At 36.7% G+C, this 12029-nt stretch overlaps 1 protein-coding gene across 2 annotated transcripts; it reads right to left on the bottom strand.

Moving 5' to 3' along the window:
- Positions 1-824: 824 nt before the first annotated feature.
- Positions 825-9615, bottom strand: LOC148114917 (DGAT1/2-independent enzyme synthesizing storage lipids-like). Of its 2 annotated transcripts, XM_087890567.1 has the most exons (7): positions 9592-9615; positions 7668-8005; positions 5584-5748; positions 4971-5164; positions 3075-3135; positions 2086-2225; positions 825-1128 (listed from the first exon to the last, which is right to left on the bottom strand). In XM_087890567.1, the coding sequence occupies exons 2-7, from the start codon at positions 7957-7959 to the stop codon at positions 1024-1026; spliced, it is 957 nt and encodes a 318-aa protein (XP_087746693.1). In that variant the 5' UTR covers positions 7960-8005; positions 9592-9615; the 3' UTR covers positions 825-1023. The 2 variants fall into 2 exon arrangements, with proteins under 2 accessions (XP_087746693.1, XP_087746694.1); XM_087890568.1 differs by lacking the exon at positions 825-1128 and having other exon boundaries at positions 2092-2818.
- Positions 9616-12029: the final 2414 nt, after the last annotated feature.

The raw sequence follows: 12029 nt of genomic DNA, 5'->3' as shown, positions 1-12029 counted from the left end.
TTTTCTGCTATTTCTGTACCCTGTTAAATTTTTATGAATTCGGTTTATGTTTTCTAGGTATGAATTATCTTACCCAGTCTTGAGAAATCTGTAAATTTGTTAAAACATTCGTCCTATAAGTTCTTAATTAAATTGTTGAATACTACAGGATTCACAACTGAATATTGTGTGATGCTCAGTATTTGATGAACGATGATCACTCTTTGAGGATAATTTTCAAGTCAGCAGTGCACTCAATTTATCATCACGCAACCTATACACTAATATCCTGCTGCACAGAATAAAATACTCTTGTCAACTGCTTTGTAAAGAAAGCAACAGCGGTGGATTGCTACCGATTTGCCCCGGATTGGGGAAACTGGTAGCAGTGGTGGTGAGAGGCTCTGCCCACTCGCCCGAACATCTCTGCACATGCGCAGAAGCTTCTCTGCATGCGCAGAAACATCACGCACGAGTGCGCGCACATCCACTAGCGAACCGGTAGCGACAGGATTTGAATCCCATTACTGAAAAGCAAGACATACTAACTTCACAAAATTCCTACAGTCTACTAAAGAAGCTATCTAAAAAATATTAGATAAGGCAAGACAGGTTTCTAGTAATTGTTTTCAAAGTGTTTAAGGATAAATCTTTTTATGATAGCACTATACACTCTTAATTTTTTCAGAGTATCGACATCAGAGTAACTGGTCTATATCTTGCTGTTTCCTTTTTCTCCTTTTTGAAGATTAGAATAACAGTTGGTCTTATCCAGTCATCTGCCAGTTCACCAGGATTTCGCAAACATAATTCATAAGGGTTTGGGGAAAAAAATCATGTAATGCTTTTGGTATTTTAGAATGCAATTTAATCTGGTGTTGAAGATTTAAACACATTGAAGAAATAAATGTTTTCATCCCATCTCAATCTTTCCCCAACATTTTGTTTTCAGAAAGTGCCTGATGGAACGCATGCACTACATATACACATATATTAGTTACATATATACATATATTATCCACAGAGATTGTTGATGTTATATCACTATTTATCTTTGTTATGTGCTTCAAAGCGTTGCTTAAAAGCATGCAGTATGCTTCCTGGGATTTTCTGGTGTTTGTCCCGTAAATCTTCTATTGCCCTTTGAGTCTGTTGGAGCAGTGGAGTGGCATGAGGTGGGATGGAATGGGAGAAAAAAAAGAAAAAAAAAGATTTAATTTAGATTTATGGTTCAGGAACTATTACAAGAACATTCTGGAAATAAATATACAGTATATGGACTCTTTAACTGAACACGCCACACACACACACACACACACACACACACACACACACACACACACATATATATATATGTATGTATGTATGTATGTATGTATGTATGTATGTATGTATATATAATTCTAACTTGCTGTTCATTACAGTCATTAACATACATTTGAAAACCAATGTTATCTTTGATTTTATCTAATGGCAAAGATTTTTTTTGTCTCTTCCTACTCATGCTATATGCTATACCATTCATAATCAGATAAATCACAAACTTTCATCCCTTTCTCCTTCTTAGAAATGGCCCTGTAGAAGAGTTGGAATTCTGCAGTATGGCTGGAGATGTTGTTCAAGCCTTCTTCTACATTGTCTTATTCTGACCTAGGCTAGACTGTCTGCTGCACACAGTAGTATTATTAAAAAGCAGAAGGCATATTGATGCCTCTTATTTAATTTGCTCCTAACTGTGGTTTGTTGAATAAACCATAATTGGATGAATTCACCTTTTACTTGAAAATATAAACTTATTGGGTAAGAAGAGGTTGAGCCCTCTATGGTGAAGCTTTAGTGTGATATATATTTGATGGGTATTTTCATTTATGCATGCTGTTAATCATATTCTGTAGCTTGAATAAGTGCTGTTTAACCAGTAAGGGATGGGTGGATGATAATCTTACATTGACACTTATGTACCAAACACTCAACAATATTTATGCACCTCTAATTAATGTATTTCAATAACTGTTTGCAAATAGTTATTATAGAGCTTATAATTTCATAAAGAATGAAGTTTTAATTTGAATGGATATTTTCCCCTTACAATAGAAATACACTTACCTTTTCAGCCAATTTTTCAGGAGTTATATCTGGATCATATGGAATTGGTTTTCCAATATGGGTTATAAGTTTAACTGGAAACATTCCACACACTGGAAAGGGTAACCATCGGTTTCGCTCATATAACCATCTCATTGCTCCTGGGTACAAGTTTTAGAAAATCTCAGATATGCATATTAGCAGATCGCCAAAAGTTTCATATTTGACTTTGTTAGCAGCTTATATTTAAATAATTATTACCAGCACTGGAATCAACTAACGGAAAATGTTTGCAGTATACAGAAACAAGAAAATAAGCCATCATGTTTGGAGCCTTACAGTTTGCAAAATTCAATTTAGATTCAAAACTTGTGAAAAAAATAGAATTAGGAGAAGCAAGCTAATCCTGACACATAAATAGACATACAAATACAATTAGCCTGACAGACAGCAGGCTGATAGATAAGTAGACAGATAAACAGACAAGACAGGCACACTTTCTAGGATAAATACCAATTCATTTACAGAATATGGATAACTTTGCTGAATTTCCATAATTTCTGGGTCATGTGCCTTATAATCCCATAACATGACATCAGTTATGGGAAATGTATTAAATCAGTTTTTCCACTAAAGCTCTGGAGTACTGGAATATCTATGCATGTATAAGTGGTGGGTTCCCCCGGTTCGCATTGGTTCTATAGAACTGGTAGTAAAACCGGTGGGAGGCTCCGCCCGCCGACACCGACGTCATCTGAAGAGAGAGCATATACAGTTTTTTCTCATTCTAGGATAAAACTCATACGTACCACCTCTTAAACAGTTTTCCTAGCAATAAAATGAAAATAATCCCAAATTAACGTACCCCAATTATATATTTACTTTACTTAGAACCCAGATTTAGCTATTCTTGCTTGAATCATTCAAATTAAACATGGTAAGCAAAGATGGAGATGTACAAATTTATAGTCTTAAATAAATAACATTCCCAAGAATAAAGTTTTACTTACTTATATTTACATATGTCATATATCCTTCTCTAATATTTTGTGTAAAGAAAGGAATGATTGGCTAGAAGAAATAAAAGAAACAAATAATGAAATTCTTTTAGTTAGAGTACATGAAAGGAATGAAATGTATTGTTTGGACATAAAATACGTCAATTAAAAGGTTATATTGATAAATTAATATTAATAATATATTGTATAATGTCATTGTACTTTTATGACATCCTATCTGTTATTTGCAGCAGCGGCATTATTGTATTAAATGTAGTTTGATATGTTATTGTACTAAATGTAGTTCAGCTGAACTTCTTTCCTTAGTGCTGAAATTTCATGCTCATGCATCCAAAAGATCCTGATTTATAAACTAATATTAAACTTCAGTTTTATTTTTCACATAACTAATATGCCAAAGAAAGACAAAGGCAAGAGTTGAATGAAAACATTGCAATTCTTTTTTTATTGAGTGTTTACTACCCTGTCCTATAACTTTGCCCATATTTGTTACAGATAAATTGACTCCTTCTGATCTGTTATTGGCATCTAGCATCCTTGGGCAAATGCTGAATTTCAGTGTTTTTCATAAGACAGGGATCATCATGTGAGCTCCATTCTGCAATTTTCCAACTGTCACTTGGTCTTTCATACTTCATTCTAGACAAGGGAATAGTGTGACCACCTGTTATTTAAGATTTTGGTGGGGAATAGATTATTCCTTCTCACAGTGGTAATTTGAGTGTTTGGCTGATTGTTTGTCTTAGTCATGGCTTCAGCCATGAAGAATATATATGTGCATGTGCTCTCATTTTTATATATCTTCATAAATCAAGGTAGAACTACGCCGCCTTCGGTCTGACCTAAGCGTAGTACACAAAATTATCTGCTACAAGTGTCATGTTTACATTTCACTCTTAAAACAAAACTTTGAAGATTGATTACTCGAGCACAGATGTGTACTTTAAATGAGATGTATGACTGTCGATTGAAAAACCTCTGTTATCTCAAGTTTAAGATTTGCTGAATGGGTTTATTTTCAATCAATTGAAAAGCTAGGTTCCACAGTTTTCATATTCACTCTCCTAGCCATTTTCTCAATAGCTGCCACCAATGTCACTTTTGTAAGGGAAGGTAATGATGGAACTTTTTTGAATGTGAACCAGGCAGATATGGATATGCCACCCCCCACACAAAATCACCTGGTCAAAAGAATTAAAATAGAAAACAAAAGTTAACTGCCTGATTCCGTTGTACCAAATTTTATATACCAATGATTTTCTTTTTTCTTTTTTTTCTGGGGGGTGTAAGAGAACAGCATCATTTTTAAGTTTTATAGGGTAATGATTTTATTTCTAATTTTATGACACTTGTATTATTTATCATTTTATTTTCTTCACTTGTTTTTCAGGAGAGCAGCATACTTTTTATTACAATCAAATTTGGCACGGATGGGTAAGTCATACGCTTTGGTTTCCTGTGCACTGCCTTTCATATCTAATAGTTGATGCCATTGTATGGATTGCTAAGGGTTGGATAGACAAATTTTTACTAGAACAAAGGGAAAGAAAACTCTTCCTTCCTATTTTAATTTTAATTTTAATTTTCACTTCTTTTGTAGCTATGCTATTTGTATGCATGACTACATAATGTATAATGTATGCATTTATACTTTCATTGTCTTAAATAGTTTAGCATAATAAAATGATGAAAATAAAAAAGTGATTTGAATTATATGAACTGAAAAAAACAAGATTTTCCTTTTCCTGGCCTGGCCAATCTGATTTGTGGTTGTATGTATCCTCCTGTGCATTAGCAAATAGCTTAAAAATAAATAGATGATATTTATAAATGCACATTTCACTTTAAAAGACCACTAGGAAAAAGATATGAAGACAAATGGCTTACCACTTTGGCATCTATAGCTATGTGAGCAAATCCTTTACGTTTTCTCCATATTAGTTTACATTGGTGATTTCCATAGTTTTGCTCTCGTTTGCCTCCTGGTGCAACTCCAAGTAAGTGCCCTTGTTTCAGAACGTTTATACACCTTTCTCTTGTATAACAATCACAGTGATTAATGGAAAGGAATAGTTTTAGTCCTGCAAAAGCAGACCTAAGAAATCATTCTGTTCTTGCTTGTAAAAGAAAACAGAATACATATATTTTCATCATGACATAACACCATCTGTCTGGAATCTGCACTGCATATCAGTCATTAATACAATTGAGCGAGTCCAGAGATATTTCATGAGAAGTCTTCCACTCCTCTGCTCACAACAGAATACCTTATGCCACCAGGCTTAGACAACTTAGAACTACGTCGCCTTCACTCTGACCTAAGTGTAGTACACAAAATTATACTTATATCTGTTACCTTATACATGCTTGACAAATAAATAAATAAAAAATAAAAAACTCAAAACAAGACTTTGAAGAAGAAAAATTGGACTTCACAGGTTAGTGAATCAATTTTATTAACCTTCCCCCTAAAAAAATCCTAAACATAGTAATTTTTTACCTGGTATAAGCGAGAGAACATGGTCTGCCACAGTATAGCAGACTCTCCCAGTGAGTCTATACAACCTTTTTACAAAACAGTGATAGTCAATTGGAAAGGCTCCATGATAAAATACAAGAATCGCTGGTCCTTCGGGTAAATTTTCTAGTCCAGAAATCTCATAACCTGTTAATGGGAAAACAATGAAATGGCTTCAGTTTTTTTCCAGAAGAGTTTCCTATAGAAGATCACATAGAAAAATGGCATATTTTTCTTATCAAGCTAAACATTTTAAATCAAATGTGCTTTTTGGAACTATCACATTGATTCTCAAAATAATAAGTTTAAATTAAAGCAGCACATTTGGAGTTTAATATTAAGGCACAGGAAAAGGCAAGGTATGCACATGGTAGAGGTAAGGATTAGCAGAAATATTGCTGATCTTAATTTGTTTACTGCCAGACTTCTAGTTATTGGGCTTTGCATATGAAATAAAATTCAAATTATTTTAATGGTCAAAAAGGCTAGAACTACAGATTGCTAGGTTGGATGTCTATTTTGTGCCAGGCCAAAACCAGGACAAATTATGTCTTAGCATAAAATGAAAAGCTGATGTGCTTCTAAGTAACTGAAACCTTAGAACAAACGATATTACAGTATTCGTCTTCTTTTGACTATAATAGGAGAAGCCATATGACTGCTTCACTCAATGACTGTTTTCCAAGTTGCAGTCATTAAACAGAGCACTGGAGAGAAGGCCAGGGATTTTTGGGGTTGCTACGCCGATGATGAGAGGCACATGCCTTCCCATACACAAGGGAGATCAGGGCCTATTCTCTCTTCCAAATGTTCTCCAAATGTTAATAAGTCTTTAAGGAAACAAATGCAAAAATGTCACCAGAACCAGACAAAAGAAGTTGGGTCTGAGCACATGGAAAACCCTTGTTGGCCCGTTTATGCTTCGCTGGCTCGGTTGGCTTGGTCTCCTCTTCAGCTTGTGGCTAGATGATAGACTTGCTCAGCAGCCCCTTGCCAAGTGTCCTTTGTAGGTCGCTGGCCTCCAGAAAACACTTGAACCAAGCCATGTACGACCCCCATTTCTCTATGGCGGTGCAAAGGCAGACATCCTGATCATTTCACTTGGCACTGAGCTTGTCCGCCTGGCTGGATTCGTCGTTGTCAGCTCTTCAGCTTGCTTCTTGTTCACCTCAATCCCATCCTCGTCGCCAATATTAAGTTGGGCAAATGAGGAGGCAGAAGCAAGGTCTTCAGTAACAACAGCTCTTTAATTCACAGTGTGAATCCAGCAAAGCATACAGTAAAACAGCTCCCTTTATATACTACTCCAGCCAGGGAGTTAGCCAATCACCAACGTACTATTGTTCTTTTAAACTTCCCGCCAAAACTATATACATTACACCCAACAGCTATTAGACTTGAAAATGAACATGGCAAGAATAGCTGCCAGTCCTGAGAAGCAACAAACTTTGGGGGATAAAAGGGATCATAAGTAAGGCCTGTGCACTCTTTGAGTTAACTTTCTATCTATAATTGGTAGCTTCCATCCCTCTGACTAGTACCTGGCAGGCTAGCTGAGAAGGATGTGGCAAATGTCTGCGTGAATGTGAGAAAATGAAAATCTACATTGCAAAACCAATAAAGTTTTTGTCTTACTTTAAATTCTTCAGGTCTCTGCAAATTCCGAAGAACCAGTTATAACTCAGTGTTCAGTTAAAAATGATTTGAGCTTTGCTATTCACCTGGGCTGTGAGTGTGTGTGTGAGTGACCATAAGCAAACTTGATATTGTGTGTAATACTACAATTATTCTCTTAAATTGAGGTTAAGGCAGCTCCTTCATTCAGTTCTGCAACCTCAGAGATTAAGGGAGTTTCTTGACTAATTGCAGAAGCATTTTTTAAAAAGCGAATTCTATATAAATTGGCAGTATGCAGCCTCAGTTTTCCCTTTATTTTCTACTACATTCTGATGAGGTTCCAAGATACAAATGACTGTAGATAAGGATTGGCCCCAGGAATGATGTCTGTGAGAAAAATAGATTCCTTATCTCTGCCTTAAAGAATTAATGAAAAACATCCTACTTACTGTGCAGTATCCTTCCAATCAAATCTGTCACCAGTGCGTATATTTTCTTTGGCATATCCCATTGTTTGCTACTGGTATCTTCTGGCAAATTACCAATTTTTTTCCATACATGAAGTACTAGACTAGAGGCATAGAAGCAGGAAAATGCAAAAATAAGTGGATAATATAATAGTATCAATATCGCTAACACTGTTATGGGATATACCATAAAGCCTGCACATTCTTCCAAAATGTAAGATGACCATATGGAATATTCTTTTCCAGGGATATAGAATATATTTTCTGCAGTCATGTTTAAACTCAGACTACATGAATAAAAGTCCAAAAGTGCTTTCTTCCTGGAAAAAAAAAAGTACAAACATGCTTTAATATAATTACTATTTGCAATATTGAGCTTTCGAAGAACAGCAGAATATCAGAATGGCACTGAATACCTTGTAATGACACTTTCAAATAGCCTTATGGAGAAGATTGGGCTGTGAGATAGTAAAACAAATCAAATCTTCATACAATCAATCAAACTATTGATACATTTAATGAAATATTACTGGTATAGTTAGAGGCTCAGGCTAAACTTGTTTTTTTTTTTAACCAACCAAGAAAGAAAAGGTTTGAATGGCCAGCCAAAGGTGCACCCCCCCTCCTTTATTTTTATTAGAAAGGGATCAATACTAGACTACTTGAAAGAAACCCGCCTTCTTTTCCCTTCTGCTAGAACTTGTTTCATTATGATAGGCATCTCCAAGGCAGAATGGGATGAGAACTTGGATGGTAGTTTTGTTTGAGGACACTAATTTTCATTTGGGAAGTTAGCTTCAATTAAACAAATAGTAAAACAGGTTTGTATCTAGGACATTAATCTTCAGTTGGCAAGTGAGCTTCAAGACTTTCATCACCATAAATTCCAAAATACTCCTCTTGTAGTTCTTCTGCAGCTAATATCAGGGATGTTGCACAGCAAACCAGTCTCCCAGAGCGTATAAAAACATTGTGCTACTCTAACTTAGCAAGTGTTTCACTCCCACTTAATACATCTGTTTTAAAAAGAAACTAGTTATACATCTAAACGTTCTATAGCTTCTGAGTATTGGAGTTCGAGGGAAAAAAGTAATGTGTCTGGAATCAGCCAGCACAGATGCCAAAACAGCTGTATAAGTATGGAAAAAGGCATCATTCCCTTAACTGTTCAGTAAGAAATGCTTCACGCATGCTTCACTAAAGGATTTCCTTATACCATTATACAGTAATGCAGAACAAGATAAAGAAATATATTGTCTCGCAATCTATCACTCTTTCACAATCTATTAATAAGGAAACTCTCTGATCTACTGACAGAATGAATAATAAATTCATTATTCAGAATAATAAATATAAATTTTCCAAATAATAATCATAATAAATAAATATTTCCTGTCTTTGTTTTCTGTAACCTAACCTGCTCAAAGAACTTCTAGCAGAACAAGAGAGATAGAAGCAATAGCATAACACTGTTCCATGCGCACTCTGATAGCTGGTATCACTATTAGCCTCTCTTCTTGGCTTTGTTCATAGATGGAACGATATAGCAGCAATATTTTAGATTCTAAAGATGTTTGAGAAGCAACCTCAGAATGACCACAAAGTTTTGGAATAATATTCAGCTTTCTGCAACGATTCTAACACGCCATTTAGTCACTTAGAAGAGGTGATGAGAATAGGCGATTCAGCTGAATTTCCTTCAGAATGAAACAGTAGTTTATACATTAACAACCCCAACTTTTCTGCAATGAAAATATTACACTGAGGTCAGTATCAAAACATTAAAAGATAAGTTGTAGATTTATAAACAATCCGAACATTATTGATTAAAAATAGAAGGGACTCACACACCCCTCCCAGTATTGAAAAAAAGGCAATGAATTTCACCTGCATACACAGTCATTACCTCTTTCAAACAGCTTGCTTGGAGGATTAATTTTACTCTGATGAAATATGGTTTTAAATAAACAATGTTACACTCTCCTCCCTCAGAGGGTGGAGTAAGAACAAACTGAATTCAAATACTTAGAATTAACTATTCTTTTAGCCAATGCCAACTAACATTCATCTTTAAGTAAAGAACAAGCAGCTTAAGAAATGAGAACTAAGTCTGCCTGTGTTCTTATGGTGCCTGTGTTTAATCAACCTCAGATGACTCCTGATTTGTTATTCTGCTGAGGCTGACATTCTACTTGGATCAGCATGAACAGATTCACCTGAGTCTGAGTCCTGGGCCATGATACCATTTGGGCCCTATGATCTAATCCAGGCGTCTGCAACCTTAAACACTCAAAGAGCCATTTGGACCTGTTTCCCACAGAAAAGAAAAACCCGGGAGCCACAAAACCCTTCCCGTGCCTGACTATTTCTTGAGAGGCCACAAAACTAGCATATGTAGTTGAATTAAACATTCTGTTTCCTTATGAAACTTTTCTTTTCTTGGATTTATCCATGGTTGGCTTACTGGGGGTTGACAACCTCAATAAATTGCATGCTGGAAGGTGTCACACATTGGCGGTTGTGACACATATTTTGAGTGACAGGGAGCCGCAGCAGAGGGATGAAAGAGCCATATGTGGCTCCAGAGCTGCAGGTTGCTGACCCCTGATCTAATCTAATCTGATGCAGGAAGGCATTTTCTGGGAATATCAGTTTTCGATATCCACAATGTTTTCTGTCTATTTTCTGTTGTGACATCTATCCTTTGGAATTTCATTCTCCCTGAAGGCTGGGGCAGACTTCTCCAGCACTGCACATGAGAAAATATATGCAGTGTCTGTCATTCAAGGATGGTTGGATAGAATAGAATACCAGAGTTGGAAGGGACCTTGGAGATCTTCTAGTCCAACCCCCTGCTTAGGCAGGAAACCCTACACCACTTCAGACATATGGTTATCCAACATCTTCTTAAAAACTTCCCATGTTGGAGGATTTACAACTTCTGCAGACAAGTTGTTCCACTGATTAATTGTTCTAACCGTCAGGAAATTTCTCAATTTTTACTGCAAATTGGAATTACAAATCAGGCAGGGTGGCAGACAGTGGTGGGTTGGTCCCGGTTCACACTGGTTCACAAGAACCAGTAGTAAAAAATTTTAGTAGTTCGAAGAACATTGGTTGGCCACGCCCCCAAACTGGTCCGCTTACCCTGCCCACCTCATCAGTGGCTTTGTTTTTTTACTTTTAAAAGCATTTTTTTCTACAACCTCTTCTGCCAAAAAAATGCTTTTAAAAGTAAAAAAAAAAAGCTTCTGATGATCATGCGGCTCAGCTGGGATCGTCAGAGGCTTCTAAAAGCATTTTTTTCTGCAACCTGTTGTAGGAAAAAAAATTCCTTTAAAAGCCTCTGGCGATCCCAGCTGAGTTGCCTGATCGTCAGAAGCTTCTAAAAGCATTTTTTTCTGCAACTTCTTAAGGTTGTAGAAAAAATGCTTTCAAAAGTAAAAAAAAAAAAGTTGACCATGCCCACCCAGTCACATTACCCCGTCACTAAGTCACATCCACAAAATAAACCACGCCCACAGAACCGGTAGTAAAAAATTTTAGAACCTACCCCTGATTTGGTGATAGTGTTCAGGGGCACTGCGGATTTCATTTTGATGATCAATGTTTCTGATTCTCTCTTTTACTGTTGATTTGGCCTTCTCCACGGTCAATTGGCCTAAATATTCATGAAATAGGCCAAGACTGCAAAGTTAGCTGCAGAAACAGCAGTCCCACTGAAATTGGTAATTCTACAGCAATAGCAGAGGCATCAGGCCTGTAAAATCAGTCATGATTTTAAGTCCTGAAATTAGAATCCTAGTCCAGGCCTGAGCATTAATGTTTGACACAAGATTTTTTTGATATGGCCCTCCATGCACTGCTAACCATGGGATAACAACATCCAGTTAAGGCTCCTCCTCCTCCTCCTCCTCCTCCTCCTCCTCCTCCTCCTCCTCCTCCTCCTCCTCCTCCTCCTCCTCCTCTTCTTCTTCTTCTTCTTCTTCTTCTTCTTCTTCTTCTTCTTCTTCTTCTTCTTCTCCTCCTCCTCCTCCTCCTCCTCCTCCTCCTCCTCCTCCTCCTCCTCCTCCTCCTCCTCTTCTTCTTCTTCTTCTTCTTCTTCTTCTTCTTCTTCTTCTTCTTCTTCTTCTTCTTCTTCTCCTCCTCCTCCTCCTCCTCCTCCTCCTCCTCCTCCTCCTCCTCCTCCTTCTCCTTCTCCTTCTCCCAGAATCTGGAGCCAGGTGAGAAATATGCAAGTGGAATATCTATTTGTTGCTTGTTTGCAATTTTAGATTTGTTGATTTATTGTGTATATTTCGCATATAGAAAAGAGATATAGGTTTGGTGATCTGAACTTCTTCA

The sequence above is a fragment of the Pantherophis guttatus genome, chromosome 3 (assembly GCF_059756535.1).
Source record: "Pantherophis guttatus breed Tessera chromosome 3, ASM5975653v1, whole genome shotgun sequence".
Classification (NCBI taxonomy): Eukaryota; Metazoa; Chordata; class Lepidosauria; order Squamata; family Colubridae; genus Pantherophis; species Pantherophis guttatus.
The sequence above is the reverse complement of the archived record's forward strand: the minus strand, read 5'-3'. Positions and strand labels throughout refer to the sequence as shown.

What these genes read in the sequence shown, in the direction of transcription:
- LOC148114917 (XM_087890567.1), bottom strand. Translation starts at nt 7,959, where the DNA reads ATGACTGCAGAAAATATATTCTATATCCCTGGAAAAGAATATTCCATA. An exon ending in GATTGGAAGGATACTGCACA is followed by an intron (nt 5,749 to 7,667) that starts GTAAGTAGGATG and finishes TCCCATTAACAG; the next exon opens with GTTATGAGATTTCTGGACTA. An exon ending in TATGACATATGTAAATATAA is followed by an intron (nt 2,226 to 3,074) that starts GTAAGTAAAACT and finishes ACTTGTACCCAG; the next exon opens with GAGCAATGAGATGGTTATAT.